Consider the following 24,824-nt stretch of genomic DNA (forward strand, 5'->3'; position numbering starts at 1 on the left):
ACAACATGTAAAATGAAGGATAAGGCCTGTAAGCAACTGTACTTTACTGAACCCTAGGTATAAAAACCCATGTTTGAAATTTTCACTTCATTTCAAAGATTGCATTCTGTGCAAAGTCAGTATGCACGGCAAATTGTCAACTGGAAAGTCCATAGAAAAATTAAACAATTGTATGCATTGTGTTTATCACAAGCTCCACTGCCTCCATTCCAGTACAGGCAGAAGACAAGCAACTTGAATGCCCCCCCCCCCCGCTTTAAAACTGCAAGGCTAAGATTCAGGTACAACTTCTTCATAGTGAGAGAGGGGAAGGAGGAGAACATAGACGTGGAAGGGGATGTGTAAAAGCACATAATCTGTCTGGTACAAGACAAACCTGAAGGGCGTGTGCCAGGTAATGTGAGTGCAGGCTAATCTGATGGTGTGCCAGGTAATCTGATGCAGGCTATACTGATATGTAGGGATGGGTCCGGACCAGTCCAGAGACCATTGTAAAGGCCTCCAGACCTGGCCGGTCCGGGTGGAGGGGGTTCCTTTAAGGGTGGGGAGGGTTTACTTACCCCTCCCGCCACTTGTCCCCCTCCAGAGCTCGGATTTACTGTAGAAATGCTCCTGTAGAAATGCTCCTTACTGCTCCTCAACGCAAAAGGCTCCGACAAGCCTTCTGTGCACGCGGTGCGCGAGCTTTACGTCTCCCCGACGCTGGAGCCCGGTCTACCCGGCTTCGGCCCCTGCTGGCAGGTAGACTGGGCCTCCGGAGGCCTGGTCTACCCGCCGGCAGGGGCCGAGTAGACCGGGCCTCCGGCGTCAGGGAGACGTGAAGCTCGTGCGCCGCGTGCACAGAAGGCTTGTCAGAGCCTTTTGTATTGAGGAGCCGTAAGGAGCATTTCTACAGTATTTCTACATTTCATTTCAAGGAGCATTTCTACAGGAGCATTTCTACAGTAAATACGAGCGCTGGAGGGGGACAAGTGGCGGGAGGGGTAAGTAAAGCCTCCCCGCCCTTAAAGGAACCCCCTCCACAGTGCCAGACTGCAGCTGTGCGGTTCCGTGCACACCCCTACTGATATGCAGTGCAAGCTTTGAGGGACACAGTGCTTTGGCCCCTTGGTTACTCCCTCAGGAGGTACACTCGGGACTTGAGTCCATTAAATACTTCTATGAACTGGATGTTCGGTTTGGTTTTAATTTGTCCTTTTTTCTAGTTCACAGCAAAGACAGTATGGAGCATGTAAATGTCAGGTTGCTGAAAACTGATGCTTTGACTCAATACTAGAAGCCAATGGTTAAGAACAGGAATGGTGTTTCTGCAACATCTTCTTTTGTGCCTGCTTAGTGACTTTTAAGCCGCGAGGGCAGATGTCACACAGTCACTATTTTTGCCATTTTTTGTTAGGTGAATTGCAGTCGGCTGCAGCTAGTTTAGTCCGGCACAGCAATTTCCCATACAACCAATGTGGGGAAAGATGACAAACACAACCTGAAGGGGCTTTTTGAAAGAACAAGAGATGAAGAATTACTTCATTAGTGAATTAATAATTCAGTAATTACTGTAGAATTAATAAAAGATGCTGGACAGCTTTTTAGTTTTTGGAAGAACTAAAAAGAAGCGGTCTTTAAACTGCTAAGATGGCAGTCAAAAAGAAACACACACAGAGAGAAGAGCATTCTTCCAACTCTCAAGACATGCAGAGTGCACTCAGTCTCTTTGCTCGAGGGCAGGGGCTAGATCACTCAACTACACTAGAAGCTTCTGAATGGCACTCTGTGGAGCTACAAGGCTCCTAAGTGTTCAGGCACAAAGAAGAACTCCCAAGCCTGATTGCTTAGAGACCCCAAAAACAACAAATGGAAGCCCAGAACAATTTTTGCATTTATCAAATACCTCTGTATTTGGTCCCTGGTACATATCAATTAAATTATCAATACTGTCAAGAGAAAATATCTAATGAAAACAGTCCACAATTAATACAATCAGGGAATTGTAATGCCCTAATTACAAACCAATGCCATATATAACTTTGAAGAGACATAATATATAAAGACTATTTGTAGAACTTATTGTACTGAAGGAGTCATCACTGCTGCAGCGACACTTTTTATGAAATGAAAAGAGAGCCAGCGTGGTGTAGTGGTTAGAGTGTTGGTCTAGGACCGGGGAGACCCGAGTTCAAATCCCCATTCAGCCATGATACTAGCTGGGTGACTCTGGGCCAGTCACTTCTCTCTCAGCCTAACCTACTTCACAGGGTTGTTGTGAGGAGAAACTCAAGTATGTAGTACACCGCTCTGGGCTCCTTGGAGGAAGAGCGGGATATAAATGTTAAAAAAAATGGTGAGAAACTATCTTGAGCGTATTTTGACATCCTATATAGCAGTGCTTTTCAACAAGTGGTACAAATACCACTAGTTGTGCTTCACAGTATGACAGGTGATACTTGGTCCCTCTTCCACAGGGACTGCAAGACATTGCTTTTCCTGGCCCAAACCTGCCAGAAGTGGAGATGGCTGGGGTGGCGGTCACTGGTGGTAAAGTGTGGCTGCCCTGCCCTTCAAAAGAGGAGTAGATCACGCAAGGAGGGTGCAGAGCAAATAAGAGATCTGGAAGTAGCAGCAAACAGAGAAGCATCTCCCTTCTTTCAGGTAAACTGTGTGGGAAGTTACCTGCTTCTCTGCACAGCACCTGGTGGAAGTGCTACTGCAAAAGCTATACCCGCAAAACGTCCTGCTATACAGGACTTGAAAAGTCCTGCTATATAGAAATATACAAGACTCCTTATTTACTGAATGTTTTCAGACAACACTTAATGGATAACAGATATTGCCATATCTGTTTTCCATTTTGAAATTTGCATTGTTATTGAAAGGATTATTGGTTTGGTTCTTTCAGTCTATATATCAAGAACTACAACATTTAATTCTTATTTCCATTACTTAAAAATGTTATGTTAGTAAAACACCTAAACCATTCTAAATGACCCAATACATTTCTGACATTTACTATTAAAACTTTTGTGTTCACAAGCCACTTGCTAACATGTTCAATGCCATAACAGTTAGCATATCCCTAAAAGGACAGACAACCCACATGCCATTCACAAAACTAGCATATTAGTTACCTTGGGAATCACTGGTTGCCAATTTACCTGGCAGCAAATCCTGCTTTGACAACACTTCTCTTTTTGAAGCCAGATGTTCATTAATTAAAATTTCACTTATCATTTTCGGACTGCCAAAAGAATAGTCAGCAAGCTCTACTTCAGCACCATTCGTGGTTAACGAAACAACTCTGGCCTGAAGCTTCTTCCCAGCCGTGATCATCTGAACCATTGCTGCAGCTTCTGCGGTCCATTCCTTATTTATGGGCCTTACACCTGAAGAATAATAACATTAATCTTTAGTCAAGATATTCCACTACTGTCCTTGAGGTAATTAAGGCTCCATTTTACCTGTGCTTGCTAAGGAGCTCACTGAGACTTGCTTCCTAATACCACTGAGCTCAACAAGACTTACTTTTCATTAAACATGGACAGGATTATGTTATAAGTTTCTTACAGAGATCCACATAAATATTTTCCTACTACTGAAACAACTATCTAAATCCAGACATTACTGTCTTAGCAGGACTTTGCCAACAGAAAGTATAAGGCAGCTTCCTATGTAAAACCTCTTTGAGAACATTTGCCAAAAAGCAGTATACAAATATTTGTAGTAGTAGTAGTAGCAGCAGCAGCCACCACCAAGCATTTTCTCAACCACATACATGCTCTCACAGTTGTGCAGAGCTTACATTTTAATACAAAAGCACAAAACAGCGCTTTTCCAGTACTTTGGCAAGAGGTGTACCAGCAGGCCTTTCAAGATCACTGATAGATGAGAGTTTAAGCTCTGCTGCCTAGGGCTAGGCTTGAATTAAAATGGTATAAAGGGAAGACAGTGGGAGCAAACTGAAATGGAAACACGGTGCTGCTGGTGAGGAGGTGGGAGAAGAGAAAAGGAGGATTGGATTGTGGAAAGGCACAAAGACTGGCAGTGCCTTGGAACGTGAAATGATAACTGCCAGAAGCAGAAATCTTTGGTCTACTCTACTGGAAGAACAAGTATTTCTGACAATGCTCTGTTAAGAGCACAGCAATAAATGTTTATCGGGTTAGCATAATCCTCTTTGATAAGTGTGTGTCTTACAGCAACCCTGTTGAACCCTGTGAAGTAGGATAAACTGTTTTCCTTTACATGAATATTGGTAAACCCTCAAGGAAGACTGGGTTTTTAAAATTGTGTTTATGCTTCAAAGTGCATAACCAGTATGAAAGAATATGGATCTCTGGTTCAAAACTATGGTTTAGAATAGTAAAGATTACAGAGTTTGTGTTAGATGCACTCTCATAGAATAAGTCCCTAAGCTGTAAAGACTATGTTCAATATTAAGCTTAGTAAATGATTGCTGGGACTTTTTTTCAGTTTGATTATAGATCTTATGTGCATAATTAGGCTGCTACTGAAAAAAGAAGCCTGTCACCTGATAAAGAACATCTTATCGCTTGAAATGGAAGTTTCAGAAAGGTAGATGAAATCTGTCTGAGTTTATCCAGAGTAACCTCTTCAATATTTCCATAATCCACAAACTGAACTTTAAAGGTTCCAGATGAAGTGGCTTCTTTTACCAAAGCACGATACCATCTACCATCACCTAAATGTTAAAAAAAGCAAACAAAAATCTTATACTATCCAATAAGCATACACATGATTTTCTGCCTCATTAGTAGTAATACTTGAACTTTTTGCTTCTCCCCCACAAGGTGTACACATATATAGATACACACTACCTTTCTGTTTCATAGTGATGCCATGTTTTTTTGGGTGGGATTTTTTTTTTTTTTTTGCCAGAAATTAAGTTATTCTGTTCCACATTATGCCAACCCTCCAGATAAGCAAATTCTGGTGTTTCAATTGACTAATAGCACTGTAGCACTGTGTTTTAAATGGTGTGTGTTTTTATGTCTTTTTAAATTTGTACACTGCCCAGAGCCTGTGGATGGGCAGTTTTATAAATGTAAATAAAATCATCATCATCAGGGATAATAGCAGATGAAGTAATGCAACACCTATTAACCAATAAGCAGCTTCCAGTTGAACAGAAAGGAAATTGCCTGAACACCAAAGGCACAAAAGACCAGCTGCTGACTGACAAAACGATTTTATAAAATTGCAAAGGAAGAAAAACTAATCTAAGTGTTTCATGGATTGACTATAAGAAGGCCTTCGTCTCATTGCCTCATACATGGATACTAAAATGTTTAGAAACAACTGCTGTCAGCAAAAACATTCAGATATTTATATTTTAAAAAGCAATGAGCATGTGGAGTACACAGTTAACAATCAATGGCGAGACACTTGGACAGGTTAGCATCAGAGGAGGTATTTTCCAAGGGCACTCACAATCCCCTCTGTAATCGTCATGGTGGGAACACCAAACAAGCCATAAACACCTGGGCTATACCTGTTATCAGATACACTGCAGGAATAATAGATTGGACCCAGGCAGAGCTAGAGACACTAGATCATAAGACCAGGAAAATAATGACCATTAATCATACCCTGCACCCCTGCAGTGATGTAGATAGGCTATACCTCCCTCGCAGCTCAGGTGGAAGAGAAATGCTGCAAGTCCATCAAACAGCAGAGGAGGAGAAAAGAGGCCTTGAAGAATATATAAAGGACAGTGAAGAAGATGCACTTAAAATCGTCAACAATGAGAAACTATTCAACACCAATGAAACAAAGCAGGCCTACAAGAAAGAACAAGTCAAGAACAGAGCAGAAAAAATGGAAAAATAAACCATTGCATGGTCAATATTTGCACAATACAGAGGCGTAACTATAGGGGGGGCAGGGGGGGGCACGTGCCCCGGGCGCCATCTTTTCTGGTCACATGGGGGGCGCCATCATGACCATTTTTTTTAAAAAAAATTTTTGTTAATACAAATGTTTCCTGCTCAGTGCAGCAGTGCTGCAGCAGTCAAGGGAGCGCGTCGGTGCCCCCTTCCCCACAAGCGGTCCCTTCCGCGCTGCCTGCGCCCCCCCCATTGCTTTGCTGGCGCCTGACGGCCAGTCAGTGGCCTGGCTTGGCAGCGGCGGCGGGCGCTTGTGAGGAAAAACCTAAGTATAATGTAGTATGTTGGGGGGGACGGGGGGGCAGGGTGGGGGGGCAACATTTCAGTGCTTGCCCCGGGCGCCGTTTTCCCTAGTTACGCCTCTGGCACAATATAACTGGAAAATCAGACATCACCAAGACCTGGCAGTGGCTGAAGAATGGCAACTTGAAGAAAGAAACAGGGTTTAATACTGGCTGCACAAGAACAGGCACTAAGAACAAATGCAATAAGAGCAAAAGTAGAAAAATCAACAACAAACAGCAATTGCCGCCTTTGTAAAGAAGCAGATGAAACCGTGGACCACCTAATCAGCTGTTGTAAAAAGATTGCACAGACTGACTACAAACAAAGGCATGACAAAGTAGCAGGGATGATACACTGAAACATCTGCAAAAAATACAAGCTACCTGTAGCCAAACATTGGTGGGACCATAAAATTGAAAAAGTGGTAGAAAATGAAGATGCAAATATATTATGGGACTTCTGACTACAAACAGACAAACATCTGCCACACAATACACCAGATAGAACTGTAGTTAAGAAAGAAAAACACATTAAAATAATCGACATAGCAATACCAGGGGATAGCAGAATAGAAGAAATAGGAAAAAAAAAAAACAAAATACAAAGATTTACAAATTGAAATGGAAAGGCTGTGGCAGAAAAAGATCAAAATAATCCCAGTAGTAATTGGCGCCCTAGGTGCAATTCCAAAACACCTTGAAGAGCACCTCAACACCTCAGGGGCCATAGAAATCAACATCAGCCAATTACAAAAAAGCAGCTTTACTGGGAACAGCCTATATTCTGCAACGATATTTATAATAACAGCAACAATATTGATAATAAAATTCAGCCATCCCAGGTCCTTGGGAAGGACTCGATGTCTGGATAAAACAAACCAGTCAATAACACCTGTCTGACTGTGTAAACAACAACAACAACCACCACCACCTGATAATTGATGTTGCAATCCCAGGGGATAGACGAGTCAACGAAAAACAATTGGAGAAAATAACTAAACACAAGGACCTTCAGATTGAAATTGAGAGGCTCTGGAAAAAGAAAACAATAGTGGTGCCAATAGCTGTTGGTGCCCTTGGTGCAGTACCAAAAAAACTTGAACACCCATCTTGACATCTTGGGCATTGATAAAATTACAATACATCAACTACAGAAGGCCACACTACTCGGGACAGCACGAATACTATGACGCTATTTTTAATTTTTCTTTAGTTATCCTAGACCCTTGGAAAGGGCCCGATAATTAAAGTACCAAATCCAGTCAATAACATCTGATAGACTGTGTGTAAATAGCATAAATAATAATAATATAATCTGAATCATGCACATTCAGCTCTACACTAGAATTTGCCATCAGAAATCCTTCTAACACAGATTCACTTTGTTTTTTAAAACTTGGAATCAAGGTAGACATGATGTGTGAGTTCTAACCATGGAGCTCCCCAATGATTTGTACTGGGGCTGTGGCACTGCAGGTGTCTCACCATTTTTCCTTTGCACAGTGGGAAATCCCCAATCTACACATCTGGAAGTAGCTATTAGTCATGAAAAAGAAACTTATGGGCACAAAAATTGTGTTTGTAAGTTTTCCCCTCCATGGCTAACAGCAACTTCAGGTGGATGATTCAAGGTGGGAAATCTGGGTAGACGAAACGGTTAATCCCCTTTCCGAATCCAAATCAATTATCCCCCATGGCTGCTTACTGAAAAATGCAGAAGACACGAGAGGTTCAAGTCCAGATGCATCATATCTAGTTTGGCCCTTACAATACAATCAAAGTGTCAAGACTTCACACAGGCCCACAACCAGATATCCTTCAATGGTTTAGTAAGATGTATGAAATGGGTTATGAGGAAAATGGGATGTCTACAAGGCATCATTGCAGCACAGAAAGAGATTGAATAAGAAGGAGCAAGCTTACTTACCAGAGAAATAAGCACAGCATGGCTTCTCCTTAGCTACTTTAGAAATACTAGGAGCAGTTTTCTGGCAATAGTCTACTAAGCATGTATTGAGATATTTTAGAGCATTCAAGTCTGCACAAAAGATTTAAATAAAACTATAGTTACTCCACCTTTTGAGATAGTAAATTAGTCATCAAAAGTTTAATCCAAAAAGTATTGCAAATGTGTTTAGTTGCTCTAGATTATGCAGTACAATCCTAAATATTACCAGAAATAAGTCCCAGTAAGGTCAGTGGGGCTTAGTCCCCAAGAGGGCATGCCCTCAACTCCTGCCTGTAGGCTTCCAGCGGCATCTGGTGGGCCATTGTGTGAGACACACGATGCTGGACTAGATGGGCCTTGGGCCTGATACAGCAGGGCTGTTCTTAGGTTCTTAAATGTGTTTAGGATTAGAGTCTTGGTTAAAATCTTCAAAAGTGAATATAGAAGAATGCTACTAGACTAGAACTGCTATTGTAATTACCAGTACATTGCCACATTATCTTAGAGAGTGCCTTCTTCTGCACGATCCCCACCGCACATTAAGGTCATCTGAGGAGGTCCGTCTTCAGTTACCACCAACACAACTGGTGGCAAACCAGAGGCGGGCCTTCTCTGGAGCTAGTCCTGGGCTGTGGAATGCACTCCCGGCAGAAATCCATAATCTGAGTTCATTATTGGCCTTCAGAAGAGCCCTTAAGACCTATCTGTTTGGCCTGGCCTTCCAGGGTTTTTAAACTGTTTTTAAACCATAAAGGCTTGGCTTGGTTTCCCAGGGTTTTAAAAACTGTTTCAATTGTTTTAATAATGGTTTTATGTTTTTACAGTTTTTGATTTTAATAGTTAATTCATTTTAGTTTAGTTTTAATGTAAAGCGCCCCGAGTCATTTTTGGAAGGGCGATATAGAAATAAAATCAAATCAAAAAATAAAGCGAAAAATATAACAAATTACAGTCTTGGGTTTAAAAATATTTTACGAAAACTTAACTGATTACTTGCATTTGCATTGCTCTAGCATTAACAGTTTAAATTAAACAAAAAGAACAGGAAAGAAGTATAGTTATCCCTTGCCAACCACAAGGGTTCCGTTCTGGGAAAACCTCATGGTGAATTCGCGGTTGCCAAACCATTGAAATCAATGGCGAACAGGGAGTTAGGGGAATCGCAGTCACGAAAGGACCACAAAATACAGTTTAAAAAGTAGGAAAAAACCCTCCATATCACCCTGAAATCACGAGTCAGTAAGAGAAGTGAAGGGAAACCCCCCCCCCAAACCCCCAACTGTCAAAAATTCTAACCAAACCATGGATACTCAGGTCGCTGTTGGCAAGACCTGCCACAATTTCCCAGTTGTGGATACTCAAAACCGCAATTGGGAAACCCGTGGTTGGCAAGGGATGACTGTATACAAGAGTATGATAGAGAGGTAAGCACACTCTTTTCAACCTTTTCTTCTTCTATATAAAATACAAAGGAGCACAAGAACCAGAAGAACTCTACCTAAGTTGAAGTGTTTGCATAAACTGCTATGTAAGTGAAACACAAAGAATGGGATACCTGTGAGGTTCCAGGTTCGAATCTTGTTTATTAAAGCAGGCTGAGCACAATAGTGACAGGCCGGAGTCCATAAAAGTATGGCTGGAGTTAAGCTTTAGACATGTGAAATGCAATACCAATATATACAAGAAGTAAACAAACACACACAGGGGGAAGGAAAAAAAAATTGTACCGTCACTGTTTAACAAATGGCAATAGAATTCGCTGGGGTTGTACAGCACACACACCACAACATTTACCACCTGTTTAGGTGCCAGAGTGACCCAGGACCAAGCTTTTTCCAGTGTTTGATCTATAGGTAAAGACAAGAAAATATAAAATTTAAAAATAACCACTGAAGTTCTCATTTAATGCTCATTTTGGCATTACACTGCCAGTAGCACTAAATACACTGCTAAATACACTGCTATGTCAGTAGCACTAAATACACTGCTACATTTTATTTTTAGCAGTTAAGAGGACAGGTTACTCACCTGTAACATTGGTTCTTCTAGTGGTCATCTCTCCTTTTACACAAATAGGCTATGCGCCTGGGCAGAGACCTCATCGGAACCTAACAAGCTCAATTCTTCTGCTTCGGGCCGAAGCCCTGCCCCCAGCCACGATATGCAGCTGCGCCACTCCTCATCCCCTCAGTCACAGAGTCCAGCTTCAGTGAACCCCACGGGGAGGATGGGAGGGTGTTTAAAAGGAGATGGCCACTAGAAGAACCAACATTACAGGTGAGTAACCTGTCATTCTTCAATGTGGTATCTGTCTTTTACACAAATGGGCACATAACAAGCTAGCACCCGAGGAGGAGGGAAGAAATGAAGCAATATATAATCTGCCAGAAAATTTTGTTTCAGAAACAAGCACATTAACTGAAAATCGACTGCAGGACACTCCTGCCAAATATAGCATCATTCCGTGCCCTGGCATCAATAGCATAATGACGGATAAATGAATGGGGTGAAGCCAAGGTTGGTTCCTTGACATATGGTGTCCAATGGGACTGCACGATCAAAGGCCACAGAGGCCACCACCAATCTAACTGAGTGTGCCTTAAAGGTAGCAGGCAACTGCTTGTGAGACAATTGATAACAAAGTTCAATTGTGGAAACGACCCACCTAGACATGGACTGGGCCGAAACTTGTAGACCTTTACGCGGCCCATCGTACAGAACGAACAAGGAAGGAGTTTTCCTCCATTCAGCAGACCTCTGGACATAGAATGATAACACCCTTCTAACGTCCAAACGATGTAATTGTCTCTTTGCATCCAAGGAAGGATTCAGGAAAAACACTGGTAAAGTGAGCGGGGACTAATGGTGAAACATAGACACCACTTTGGGCAGAAACTGGACATCTGGCCCGAGTACGACCTTGTCCTTATGAAATTGAAGATATGGTTGATCAACCCTCAGGGCCTTCAACGCACTTAACCTCCTGGAGGAGATAATGGCCACCAAAAAGGCAACATTCCAGGTCAGAAGACAGGGATCAACAGAAGCCAAAGGCTCAAATGGCGATCACAGCAGACCAGCCAACACCAACGACAGATTCCAAGCTGGTGACATCAGGATCATCTGGGAACATATGTGTCAAACCTTTCAGTAAACCTTTCACCACTGGGTCTTTAAATCATGAAGCCCAGTTAGCGGGGGAATGTGCCACAATGGCAGCTATATACACCTTAAGGGATGAAAGCTTTAAACCAGACTCCTTAAGTGACAACAGACATATGTCTTGTACAGACTGATTAAATGCATCAAACCCATGCAGGGAAGTGAAGAAACAGAAACTCCTTAACAAGTCCACTTGCGATTATATGACTTCTGTTTGGAATGTTGCCTGGCAGCAACCAAAATTTCTTTAAGTCTCAACGGAAAGTCGGCAGAACCTTCCATGCTGTCAGATGGAGGGACCGAACATCCAGGTGGAACACCTGTCCCTTCTCCTGAGGCAGCAGATCCGGTAGGGCCATTAAGTGTTTCCAATCCACCACCAAGCACCTCAGAGCCAGAAACCAATGCCTCCTGGGCCAGCATGGAGCTATCAGGATTGCCCTGGCCTGATCCATCCTCAGTTTGCGCAGGACCCTTGGAATAAGGGGAAGCAGGGGCAACACATACAGAAGAGGGCCCGTCCAAGACAGGACAAAGGCATCGCCTAGAGACCCCTCACCTTCTTCTCCCCTGGAACAATAGAGGGCACCATTGTGGATTGTCCCTGGAAGCAAATAGGTCCAGAGTACTGGCCAATTTACAAGTATTTCCCTGGGAATACCTTGGTGCAATTCCCACTCGTGGAAGACCACTGTCATTCTGCTCAGAGTGTCTGCGTGGACATTCAGGTAACCCTGTATATGAATCACCTGAGGCAATACTGCATGTGCCATGCACCAATGCCAAAGGTACAGAAAGAAACAGAACGCTCCTCGAGGACATGGCACCCTGTCGATTGACGTAGGCTTTCACCGTTGTATTGTCTGTTTGTATTGTCACTGAGTAGATGGCCCAGATCCTAAAGGGAATCAAACACGTCCAAAAACCATCTCTGAATGACGCGTATTCAAAGACACGCTTGAGGCAGCACATATGTAGTAGCCGCCATATGAACAGGCACTGCACTGAGCGCATAATCTGTGGGCCTCTGGCTAAGAAAGCGGCTGCCAGCTTCTGGAGAGTATCTACACGGCCTATCAGAAGGAAGACCTTTTCCAAGGTCGTATCGAATAGCAACCCAATGAACTGAATCTGATGGGTCGGCTCCAAATGAGATTTTCTGAAATTTATTTGGAAACCCAGATCTTAGAGTATCTACTACAATTTTGAGGGAGTCCAGGACTGAACATCTGGAGCTTGCCAAGATGAGCCAATTGTCTACATACGACAGAACTTGCAACCCTTGCTCTTGCAGGAAAGCCACCACCGAGGCCAGACATTTCATAAAAACCCTTGGTGCTGTTGTGAGGCCGAACGGTAAGACCTTGAATTGATAGGGGATCCCCTCGATCTGAAACTGCAGGAAGCGACGAGACTGAGGGCGTATCGAGACGTGGTAATACACATCTTTTAAGTCCAGGGAAACCACCCACATGTTCTTTTCCAGGATGGTCATAATGGTCGGTACCGACAGCATTCTGAACCTTTTGTAGACCAAATGTTTGTTCAGGGCCATGAGGTCCAGTATAGAGCGCTGACTACCATCTGGTTTTGGTACAAAAAAGTACCAGAAACAGAACCTGGGACTGTTGGGATTGGCAACCTTCTCGATCACATCCTTTGACAGGAGAGCAGTGACCTCATGGTCCAACTCCGGGTTTCATGGAGTCACCACAATCCCAGACACCGATTGTTTCCCACAAAACTCTAGGGCATAGCCCAAATGTATAATTGTAAGGACTCACTGGTTCTTGGTCTCGCCAAGAATGGGGCCTGGAGAGTCCTGAAGCGCCTCAAGTCATTGCTTCTTTTGGAAGGTATTCTGGTGCTGTTTCTGAAAGGCCAGTTTACTGGGCTGGATGCCCGACTTGTATCTTGACTGGAACTTGTTGCCACGAAAGGATCATTCCGAAGGCGACTGTTGCTGGGAACGGGCCTTCTGTGGTTGGCAAGGTGATCACTTTGCAGTTTTCTGCGGTCTGGTAGCCAATGAAGCGTATGAAATGGAGTGTGCTGTGCTTCTCATTTTCTGAACTTTCTGGAGCATGTCATCAGTCTGCTCTGAAAAAAGGCCAGAGCCCTCAAAGGACAGGTCCTCGATCCTAGCACAGGCTTCATATTTCAGTCCAAATGAACGCAGCCAAGCGTGTTGTCTGATCGCCACGGATGTGGCCATCACCTTAGCCGCACATTCCACCGAACGCTGGGCTGAATAAAACTCCTGCTTCACCACCTGAATAGCCTCACGGAAAAAATGCTTTTGCTAGATCCCTCTTGTCCTGTGGGAGGAGATCCAGGAAAGGACCCACCTTTTTCCACAAAAAGTGGTTATATTGGGCATTATAAGCCTGATAATTGGCCACCCTCAAGCGGAGGGCTGAGGCCAAATAAAGCCTTCTCCCAAAGGAGTCCAGTTTTCTGCCTTCTCTGTCACTTGGTGCCGACTGGCCGTGACCTCTGGTCCTTTGCAAGGGCGCCTCCACGACAATCGAATTTGGGGTGGGATGGTTTTTCAAAAAGGTCATCTGTTCCTGCAGTTGCACCCTGTAGAAATTCTCCAAATGCCTCTTAGGCTGAGAAAGTGTCACCGGCTTCTTCCAGTGACCCCGCATGACCTGCAACAACACTGGGTTCATGGGTAAAGCAGCTGGTTCCTTGGCCTCTGAATCAATGAGGCTGAACAATGGGTCCAGTTCTCCCTTTTGCTGGTTACCGAGGCTCACGCCCAAAGCTGAAGCCATTCGGACCACATAAGCAGAGTACAGTTTGAGGTCCTCCAACAGGGAGAAAGGCTTTGAGTCCGACTGTATGTCGAGCGGGGATGAGCCCAGGGAAACAAATTCAGAGTCCTGGGAGCTAGCATTGCTCTCATATTCGTGCTCCGGGGGAGCCAAAGTGTCTAGTGCCATGGGTGTTGAACTAGAAGGGGAGCCCGGTTTGCTATCCGGATTGTCCAGTACTGAAGCAGAAAGTTCTGCCAGCAGTAATTGGACAGGCATGGTAGTCTGTTGTATCACTGGAACCGAAGGGGGTGGTTTGCAACGCTTGTTTCAATCCCTCGGAGAGCGGTGTGGTGAGCAGGAACGCGGCCTCCTTTCCGAGTGCGAGGGGGTTCACGCCAACCCCTCATCGTTACGGGGTTCCCATACATGGGACCATCCAAGTAATGAGACCCCATAGCGGGATCGAACATAGTCCAAGTAGTCAGACCGATAGTCCATTTAGTATTGATTGCATGATCCAGAGTCCTGAAGCCAAGTGCCATAAGAAGGCTCAACTTCACTCAAGGAGCGATATTCTGCCACCTGGTATCAATCCAGATATGACTGATCACAATGGTCCCAGGACCGATCCTGCCTATAAGTCGAGGAGTGTTCTTCCGAGTCCCAACGGGCACCATAGTCCCTAAGAGGAATATGCTCCTGGTGCCTTTGAGGTGGCGACCAACGCCTAGGCAACCACTGTGCGTCTTCTGTGGGCTTGGCTGGAGAATAGGCCTCCTCCTCCGATGAAGCATATCCCAGTTCATCCGTTGCCACCAAAGGTTCTCTATTCAACCTAGCCCAATCGTGGGCTAAGTCCGACTCTGCAGCCACAGGAGAGGTAGGGTGTGCCGACACTGACAACTTCTATACGGGACGATCCGAGGCCCCTTTAGACTTCTTGGCCACAGGGCAGGGGCCTCTGATGCAGGAACCTCCGCTGTCTTCTTAGGTATGGGAGGAAGGTGTCGACCTGCTGGCAAGTAACAATGCAACTTCAGCTTCTTCTTTAACTTTGGTACTGATCCCGAGGGATTTGGGGAGGACTTCAGTATCACAGGCACCAGATGCTGAGGGAGGTCTTCCGAGCACACCGACTTACTCGAAGCCGCCGAAGGCTGAGTGGTAGAGGATGCCGAAACCGGTACCAGGGTAGGGTTTTTGGCCTCCCCAGGAGCAGACACCACACATTCCAAATTGTACCGATGAAGCCATTTTTGTGGACCACTTCAACTATAAGGCTTCCAAAGAATGGAGAGCCAGATCCCACAAAGCTGCATGCAGGCGAGAAGCCCTATTCTTGTAAGCCTACTTCGTAAACTTCTGGCAGTGAAGGCAGGTCTCGATAATGTGGGATTCCCCTAGGCACAAGAGACACACGGTATGAGTATTGGGGGAAGGGATCTTAGATCCGCAGTGGATATATTTTTTTTAAGTTTGTTGTACCCGGCATAAACGACGAAGGCCGGCCAGCCACCACACTCCATCCCAGCTGGGATCGGAGCTCCAAGGAAGGGAAAAACCCCGCAAAAAACATAACGCCAAAGAAAAAACCACTACTACGCGAAAGAAAGAAAATGAAGAAAACTAAGGAAACAGGGAGAAAACAACAAAGGGATAGCTAGATCCTACTCATTGCCAAGCTGCAGACTCCATAATGTTCACTGAAGCAAGGACGACAAAAGACTGAGGGATGAGGAGTGGCGCAGCCACATACAGCGGCTGGGGGAAGGGTTCCTTCCCAAAACAGGAGAATTGAGCTTGTTAGGTTCCAATGAGGTCTCTGAGCAGGCGCATAGCCCATTTGTGTAAAAGACAGAGACCACATTGAAGTATCTGAAGTGATTCAAAGAAAGATTTAGGAAGCAACTGTGCTAATATGCTTGAGTAGTTTAAATGAAGCTGTGCCTATGTGGAACGTAATATTCTGCATTTAAACAGTAATGGTGGTAACATATTTGAGCAAAAAGGATGCTCTTAATGCCATCCCTACACCCTGCCCACCAACTTCATCTTATTCACTTACTATAAACATTACTCGACAGCTGTTGTATGAAGCCAGCTATTGTGAGATCTTTTCATATGCTTACCACACATTTCTTGCAATGTTCCAACCTTTGTTTCAAGCACTGCCAAGGCACCGGCAGCTTCTTCCACCGCATATCCTGACTCTAAAAGGTATTTAGACATGTTTCTTATTGGAGTCTCTGATCCATCTGTAAGTTCTACTACAAAAGTGTTCTCCTTCTTATCCACTACTTCTATAATGACCACTTTATTTTGCATCAGCTGTTTCATGATAGAAGTTGCTTCTATAGACCAGGTTCCAGATTCCGGCTTCACACCTTAAAAGAGAAAAAGGAGACACAAAAATCAAAGGATAGATAGATACTTTATTTACGGCCAATGGCCAAAACAAAACAACACAAACAATAAACATTATTTCAGCATTCAACATTAACTTAATCATTAACTTTAGCATCAATCAATGAACTAAGAATTCTAATTGCGATGTAACAAAATTTTGCTACAACGTGAGAGATGCAGAGTGCATTATCTTCAAGTAAAAATTTCAACAGCAAGTCGTCCGATTGATGTTGAAACCTAGAAAGAAGTGGCAGAATCAAATGACATCTAATATTACTATAGAATCGTAATAAAGCATAATAAAATATCAGCCATTGATTCAGGTTCACCCAAACCACAAGGGCACAAGCGAGCCTCCAGCGGTAGATGTTGAAATCTGCCCGTTAGTATAGCTGAAGGAAAGGCATTAAAGCATGCTCTTGAAAAAGCCCAGCGGAACTTTCTGACAGTTATGGTGGACAAATATGAAGCGGGGGGGAAACCCACTCTGGCCTTAAACTGACTGTAAAATGCAGACAGACAGGCCAACTCGTTCTGGAGCTCCTTGTCATTTAAACATTGACGAACTAATTTTCTGGCATTCACTAGGACAGTTTCTAATAAAAATTCAGGATCCAGGCCAATACGGGAAAGTTTATCCATAATTGTTACCAGTCAAATAGGCCGGGTTGTAGCCGAAAGAAACATAGGCACAAGTCCCACTGGCTGGAGGTGGAGCTTCAGCCAGTAGAAAATAATCTGCAACAATGCCCTGGTCTCAATCCTCCACAACCCAGCCTCCTGTCGTAGCGCCACATTAGGGGTGCATCTAGGTGTACTAAAAAGCGCTCTTAGAAAGCCCAACTGAACCCGCTCTAGGGGCATACAACTATCAAAGGGGCCCAATTGAATTCCATACAAAAGTTGTGGTACAGTTTTAGCAAGGAACAATTTAATGGCGGCAAGAATATATCCTCCGCTCTGCGCGTGGTGAAATCTCAGAATAGCTACCGCGCTTCGTTGAGCCAAATCAGAAACCATTCTCGCATGAGTGCATTGCCTGTTATATTGAAATATCACACCAAGATATTTGATTTGCTTTACTTGTTCGACTTGATGTCCCCCAACAGTCCATCTAAAACTCTTAGCTTTATTGATAAAGCAAACTATTTTCGTTTTGGAATAATTGATGACCGGATGTTCCTCCTGACAATGTGTTACCAAAGCCCCCAGAGCTCTCGTAAGACCTGATCTAGTTTGGGAAAGAATCACTGCATCGTCAGCATACATCAATAATGGCAGCCTTCTGTTTGCTAATATAGGGGCAAAAGTATCCAATTCCTGTAAACGTTTAATTAAATCATTTACATAAAAATTAAACAAAAATGGTGCAAGTATGCACCCTTGTCTCACATCTTTTGTAGTTGGAATTGCTTTAGATAAGTGACCAGTAGAGTTCAAATGAACACAGATAGAAGAGTTCTCGTGTAATTTATAATGTAATAATAAAAGCCGATTGTCAATTGATGTATTAGCCAATTTTGCTCACAATAAATTTCTAGAAATAGAATCAAAGGCTGAATGAAAGTCAACAAATGCAGCAAAAAGTGATCGTTTACCCAAGGAGATATACTTTTCAATAAGATGTTGCAGGATTAAAAAATCTATACACGTTTCTATACAATCTTCTAAAAATCTATACACGTTTTTCACAGCTGGACTACAATTACTAAACACTTTATAGTTTATCCAAACGGAACTGTATTAACTTTGAGATACCGGAATGCCTACCACCCTCTTGTTCGTTCGTGTGCTCTCACACACTCTCCTTTAATATAAGGAGTTGCTTCGCTTATATTCAAGCCCAGAATGTATTTTAGAAAAGCAACTCCTAAATATGAAATTAAGACAACTAAACATAAAAAGAGAGGGAACTACTGGCCATATAAAAGTGAAACAACTATTTCCAAACCAAGAAAACACATAACTAGAGGCTGCTAATCTTTACCACCAAGGCATTTAAGGGAGAGCGGGGTGAGAGTTCCCTTATGAAGCTCCTGTCCTTGCTGGTGGCAGGAGAATAACCTGCAGTCAGCTATGCCCGGTACCTTAGTTAAGAAGCAGTATCTGCATTTTTGCCAGCCTCATCCAAGGGGAAGGGGTTTTCTTAAAGTAAGCAATACACTTGAACATACAACTTCCAATGCATTTTTAAAAATTCTATGCAAACGTAAATGAGAAACAATGAAAACAAGCCAGAAAGTCAAGTATAGAATGCACACCCCACACATTAAGTAGCAAAAGATTCATTGTATCTGCTATTCCCACCTTTTAGTTATTCCTTTTGTTTCATACCTGCCAGGGTGCACTTTATAGCTTGGACCGGTAACTCTAATAGTTTTGAAATGATCGGCCGAAGTCTACTTAATTGAAGAACTTCAAAGTTCCCATAATCGACATAGCCCACCCGTACTGTTCTCTCAGAAACATAAGACAAAACTGATGCACGATACCAATGATCGTCTTCTGGAAAATAAAAATATCAGCCGACAACCAGACTAAATTACTCATGAATAGCCCCATTGAAATTAATGGGACAAGTTGGTCATGACTTGCGTGTCCCATTAATTTCAATGAGTAATTTAGTCTGAATGTCAACCACACACATTACAAATCTGTTGTTCATAAAACATCAAAAAACAGCACAATACTATAGTTTGATTTTTGCTATAGCCCTAAAAGCAGTGCTGCAGTCAACATTTTACCCAATACTAGTCAAGCCAAGCAAAGCTAGTTAGCTTTGCTACACAGTCAGACAGACACTACTTAAACATCAGAGGTGGAGATTTGTAATAGCAATCCAATCCTATGGAGTGCTTGAATTGATAGCTAATAAGGGCCCTACCATCTTTGCATGATAAGTCTGTCAAAGTCATTTGGTGGCCAGCTGAACTGTAGCAAGGGCAAGAGAGGGAGTCATTGTAGCTCAGTGTCTGAGCACAGACTTTACATTCAGAAGGTCTTGGCTTCAATCCCTGGCATCTCTAGGTAGGCTTAGGAAAACTCCACCTGAAACCCACGAGAGCCGCTGCCAATCCGGAGCTAGGTGAGCCAATGGTTGAACTTGGTATAAGGCATATACATATACATAAGGCATATACATATACATATGTTCATATGAGGCAGTTTTCAGGTCAGCAGTGCCAAGGACTATGCAATAACTCTGACATGCTGCATTTTAATATAACACCAGACCTTAACTAGTTGGCCAATAAAAAGCAAGTCGATATCCAATGACAATCAACAATTCTGTACTCCACATGTGGCTAACAGTACTGGGAAAACCCTGACATGCACGGTGACTCAAAGACATAAAGAAACTGAAATACATGCTCATTCTTAGCATAAATCCAGAATATACAACAGCAATGTCTTTAATTACATAGTTCAGCCTTGGAAGAGAACATAGGCATATGTCTGTGAGAGCACTGGAAGATATTCCCCTTGGGAATAGGGCTGCTCTGGGTAGTGCATCTGCCTGCTTGCATGCAGAAAGTTCCAAGTTCTCTCCTGGCATCTCCAAGTAGAGACTCCTGCCCGGCTGCAACCCTGGAGAAGCTGCTGCCTGTCAGTGTAGACAGTGAGCTAGATGAACCAATGGTCTGACTTGGCAGAAGGCAGCTTCCTATGTCTACATCCACAAGATACTCATGCAATTTCTTCTTCCCCATTACCTGTAAATTGGGCACAGCACATGTCTCCTACTGCTGGACAGAAATCTGGGTTAGTAGTAATTTTGTAGCAGTATTCACGCAGGGATACTTGAAGCTCAGAAAGTTTACCTGACAACATAGGTATTTACACAAGAATCATGTTATATAATAAAGCTACAGAACAGTATGTAAAAGAATCAACAACATCCTGTCATATAAACTGCCCAGAGATTTGCGTTTTGGGCAGTATACAAAATACGTTAAATAAATAAATAATAAAATATATAAAAATACATGTTTTGTAAAAATAGTTCTTTATTCTTAAATAGTCTCATTATTCTAAGAGAAAAACAGGTTGCTCACCTGTAACTGATGATCTGGTAGAGATCCGTTGATATCCATTAGAATGGGCTCTGCGCCTGCGCGGAAGCCTCTCGGTGTTAAGTTTTCAAAGCTCCTTTTTGGCGCCTGCGCCCCGCCCCACATGGTTATTTAAGGTGGGAGGAAGCGCAGGCCACTCAGTTCCTTGGAGACCGCCGAAGCAGTTGTAGATATGATGTTGTACTTTATAGACCTATGGTGCACTGCAGAGGGGAGGTTCGGGAGGGTCTAATGGATATCAACGGATCTCTACCAGATCATCAGTTACAGGTGAGCAACCTGTTTATCTGGTACGGGATCTGTTGATATGCATTAGAATGGGTGTCTGGTTAGCTCCAGAAGGAGGAGGGAGCAGTGCATTATTGCAACACCCTTTTAAGAACGCCTCTCCCAAAGTTCGCCTCCGCAGCGGACCGTAGGTCAATAGCGTAGTGTTTAACAAAAGGTTCATCAGATGACCAAGTAGCAGCCTTGCAGATCTCTGGAAAGGACACCCCAGACAAAAAAGCTGCTGAAGTGCCATACGCTCTAGTGGAATGTGCCTTGATAGTTTTTGGTGCTGGTACTCCCTGTATTGAGTAGGTAAGGCGAATAGCTTCCACTAGCCAATGTGATAAACGTTGCCTAGACAGTGCTTGGCCCCTAGAAGATCCTTTGTACGATATCAGTAACTTTTTGGACTTCCGGAACGGCTTTGCTCTTGAGAGATAATAGAGCAGTGCTCTGCGGACTTCTAAAGAGTGGAGAGCCTTTTCCAAGGGTGTGGAAGGAGTACTGAAAAAGGTGGGCAGGACTATGTCTTGACTGACATGGAAGTTCGAAACCACCTTGGGTATAAACGTGATGTCCGGACGCAGGGGAACTTTATCTGGGTAAAACCGAGTGTAAGGTATGTCCATACGGAGAGCAGTCAGCTCACTCACCCAGCGGGCAGTGGTGATAGCCACCAAAAAGGCCGTCTTCAAGGAGACATGGCGAAGAGTTGTCGTATTCATTGGTTCGAATGGTGGCTCTGTTAGCACAGAGAGGACCAGAGAGATGCTCCAAGGCTCAATTGGTTTGCATATAGGAGGATAGAGATTCGTGAGGCCTCTCAGGAAACTCTTACAGGCCAGATGAGAAAACAGTGTCTTGCCATGCCACCCTGGATGTCTAGACGTAAGGGCAGCTAGATGTACTCGTAAAGACACATTAGAAAGGCCCGATGTCTTAAGGTCCGTTAAATAAAGCAGGACTTCCTGTATGGTGGCTCGTTTGGGACGGAACCCATGTGTATCCGCATAAGATGCAAATCTCTTCCATTTGCTAGCATAGTTCTGCCTAGTAGACGGTTTGCGTTCGTTCAGCAGGATCTTCTTCAGTAGTCGATCCGCCACGCTGTCAGTTGTAGTGTGAAAACCTCTGGGTGTAACACTTGACCGCCTTCTTGAATTAGCAGGTCCGGGCGTTTCAGAAGTCTCTGGTAAGTGTGTGAGGTCAGTTTGAGTAAATGTGGAAACCATGGCTGGCGTGGCCACCACGGGGCAATCAAGATGCATCTCGCTGGAGTGTGCAGGAGACGAGCTATTACTCTGCTCACGAGCGGCAAGGGGGGGGGGACCTATAAGAGCGATGAAGTGACCAGTCTATTTGGAACGCATCCCCCACAGAATGTGGATCGTGTTCCGCTCTGGAGCAGAACAGCCTGCATTTCATGTTTTGTGTCGTAGCAAACAGGTCTATTTCCGGATGGACCCAAACGTCGAAGATCCATTGAAGGTAACGGTTGTTCAGTTCCCACTCGTGGCGGTCCATGGAGAACGAGCGGCTGAGGCCATCTGCCAATACATTGTCTGATCCCTTTATGTGTATTGCCACAGGTGTTGTGCTGTTCTTGATTCACCTATGCCAGATCTGAATGTTGAGTGCACAGAGCGATCTGGAGACCGTTCCCCCCTGCCTGTTGAGGTAAGCTATGGCAGTAGTGTTGTCCAATTGTAACTGGACCACTCGCCCTTGTAGCATGGGAAGGAAGACTTTCATGGCTTGAAAAACCGCCAACAGTTCCAGAAGGTTTATGTGTCGTAGACGCTGATTGTGGGTCCAAAGGCCCTGAGTAGTGGCGGCATTGCAGTGCCCACCCCAACCTTGAAGAGAGGCATCTGTCGTGACCCATACCGACGGAAGTTGGGCCTGAAACGGGACTCCCCTGAGCAGATTGGAGCGTTGTGTCCACCAGGAAAGAGATCGAAGAATTTGAAGAGGAACCGTCAGAAGTTTTCTGGGGTTGTCCCTGAGTAGATTGAAGGAGGACAGGAACCACAATTGCAGTTTCCTCATTTTCAGGCGTGTATACCGCCGGTTGTCCTGCAAGAAGCCATCAGTCCCAATAGACATTGGACGTGCCACGCTGTTTGTGACGGTGTAGTCTGAAACACTTGAACTAGCGAAGCTATGGTCTGAAAATGGTCTTCTAGTAGAAACGCCCTCCCCAGTGTAGCATTGAGTTGAGCTCCAATGAACGATATGGTTGTAACTGGCGTCAGATTCGACTTCTTCCAGTTGACTAGTATGCCCAAGTCCTGGAGAAGTTGTAACATGTACTCTATCTGCGAAAGTAGCTCTTCTTTGTTTGTCGAGGACAGCAGCCAATCGTCCAGATACGGATACAGCTTCAGACCTCTTGTCCTCAGGTGGGCGATTACCACTGCCATACACTTGGTAAAAACACGGGGAGCCGTGCACAGACCGAACGGAAGTACTTGATACTGGTAGAGTGAGGTCCCCACAGTGAATCGCAGATACTTTTGAAAGGAGGACCGGATTCCTATGTGAAAGTAGGCATCCTTTAAGTCTAACGTCACAAGCCACCTCTCTTGAGGGAGAAGAGGTAGGATGTCCTGCAACGTTGTCATTCGATACCTTTTCACATGGATGAACTTGTTTAGATGTCTCAAGTCCATGATAGGTCGAATCCTGCCATCCTTCTTCGGAATCTGAAAATAACAGGAGTAAAACCCCTCCCGTCGGTTTGCCCATCGCACTGGTACTATTGCTTTCTTGAGCAGGAGTTCCCGAACCTCCTGAAGAAGGGCCGGCGCTGCTTTTGTGAAGCGTATGCCCCTGAAATTTGGTCGGGTCTTGAACTCTATTGCGTAACCTGATGTAACAATCTTTAAGACCCACTGATCTGATATGTTGCGCCATGCTTTCGCATGACTTGCCAACCTGATGGTGTTGGTGGCTAGTGGGCCCGGTCATGTGATGTTGTAGGCTGGGATCAAATTCTCCCTGGTGTTCTGGGAGTAGAAGCAATGGGGAGTCCCAGGTGGGAGCGATGGGCTGCTCTGCACTTTAAAGACACTGTTTATTCCCGTCTGTCTGTTTGTTACGTTGGCCTGAGGAAAATTTTGCTTTCTGTTGGGTCACCCGTTTAGTGAATGGGTGGTAGGACTTACGGAAGTCCCTCCGGTCTTGTTTTCTGTATGTAGACTGGGGTCGCTGCCTATTTCCATAGGATGTAGCCGGTGAGGCCGCTGATGTGAAGGTTTTAGTGGTGAATTTAGATTTTTTCATTTTTTCCATGGTGGCATCAGTCTCTTCTGAGAATAAACCCTTCCCATCAAATGGCAGACCCTCTATTTTATCTTTCATGTCCTGTTGTAGGGTGGCTGATCTTAGCCAGGCATGACGACGTAGGGTGATCGCCGTTGTGATGGAGCGGGACTCAGACTCCGCTAAGTGCTTCGCGGTGCTCAACTGCTGACAGGTAAGGTCACCAGCCTGTTGCACAGTTTTTCGGAATCGAAGTTTCAGCTCTTCTGGAGATAACGTATCCAGGACCTTCTCCAGTTCCTCCCAAATGCAATAACTGTACTTTGCCATACAAGCCGAATAATTAGCAACTTTTACGGATAAACAGGAAGTAGAATATAATTTTCTTCCCATAACATCTAGTTTCCTGCCTTCTCTGTCCGCAGGGGTCGTATGTCACTGTCCAGACTTGGAGGAGGTAGCACAGTCGATAACTAAAGAGTTCGGGACAGGGTGCTTAAACAGGTAGGTATTATCTTGCTCCTGTACTCGATACAGACCTTCAAGTCTTTTAGAAGTCGGTGTAGAAGTATGGGGCACTTGCCAAGAGCACTATGCAGCATTGGAGATGATGGGTAACAAGGGAAGCACTACAGGCTGCACTGACTGAGATCTTTGCATAAAGTTATAGACTGGATCATCTATAGTCTTAAGTTGCGAAGTAAGATCCAGTCCCAACACATTGGCCATATGTTTAACATGTGAATGATATGCTTTTAATT

At 44.2% G+C, this 24,824-nt stretch overlaps 1 protein-coding gene across 9 annotated transcripts in view; it reads right to left on the minus strand.

Annotated features, from left to right (window-relative positions):
* The window catches only part of TDRD1 (tudor domain containing 1), a 123,648-nt gene that overhangs the window by 6,195 nt on the left and 92,629 nt on the right, over nt 1-24,824 (minus strand). For 7 of the 9 annotated variants that reach the window (XM_053312694.1, XM_053312693.1, XM_053312698.1 and 4 more), the window contains 7 exons: nt 20,170-20,277; nt 18,791-18,961; nt 16,180-16,434; nt 9,854-9,973; nt 8,106-8,216; nt 4,520-4,690; nt 3,120-3,374 (listed from right to left, as the gene is read on the minus strand). In XM_053312694.1, the coding sequence (XP_053168669.1) occupies nt 3,120-3,374; nt 4,520-4,690; nt 8,106-8,216; nt 9,854-9,973; nt 16,180-16,434; nt 18,791-18,961; nt 20,170-20,277 (1,191 nt within the window). The remainder of the gene's footprint in view (nt 1-3,119; nt 3,375-4,519; nt 4,691-8,105; nt 8,217-9,853; nt 9,974-16,179; nt 16,435-18,790; nt 18,962-20,169; nt 20,278-24,824) is intronic. The other 2 variants (XM_053312702.1, XM_053312700.1) reach the window with 2 other exon arrangements.

The sequence above is a fragment of the Hemicordylus capensis genome, chromosome 3 (assembly GCF_027244095.1).
Source record: "Hemicordylus capensis ecotype Gifberg chromosome 3, rHemCap1.1.pri, whole genome shotgun sequence".
NCBI classification, from domain to species: Eukaryota; Metazoa; Chordata; class Lepidosauria; order Squamata; family Cordylidae; genus Hemicordylus; species Hemicordylus capensis.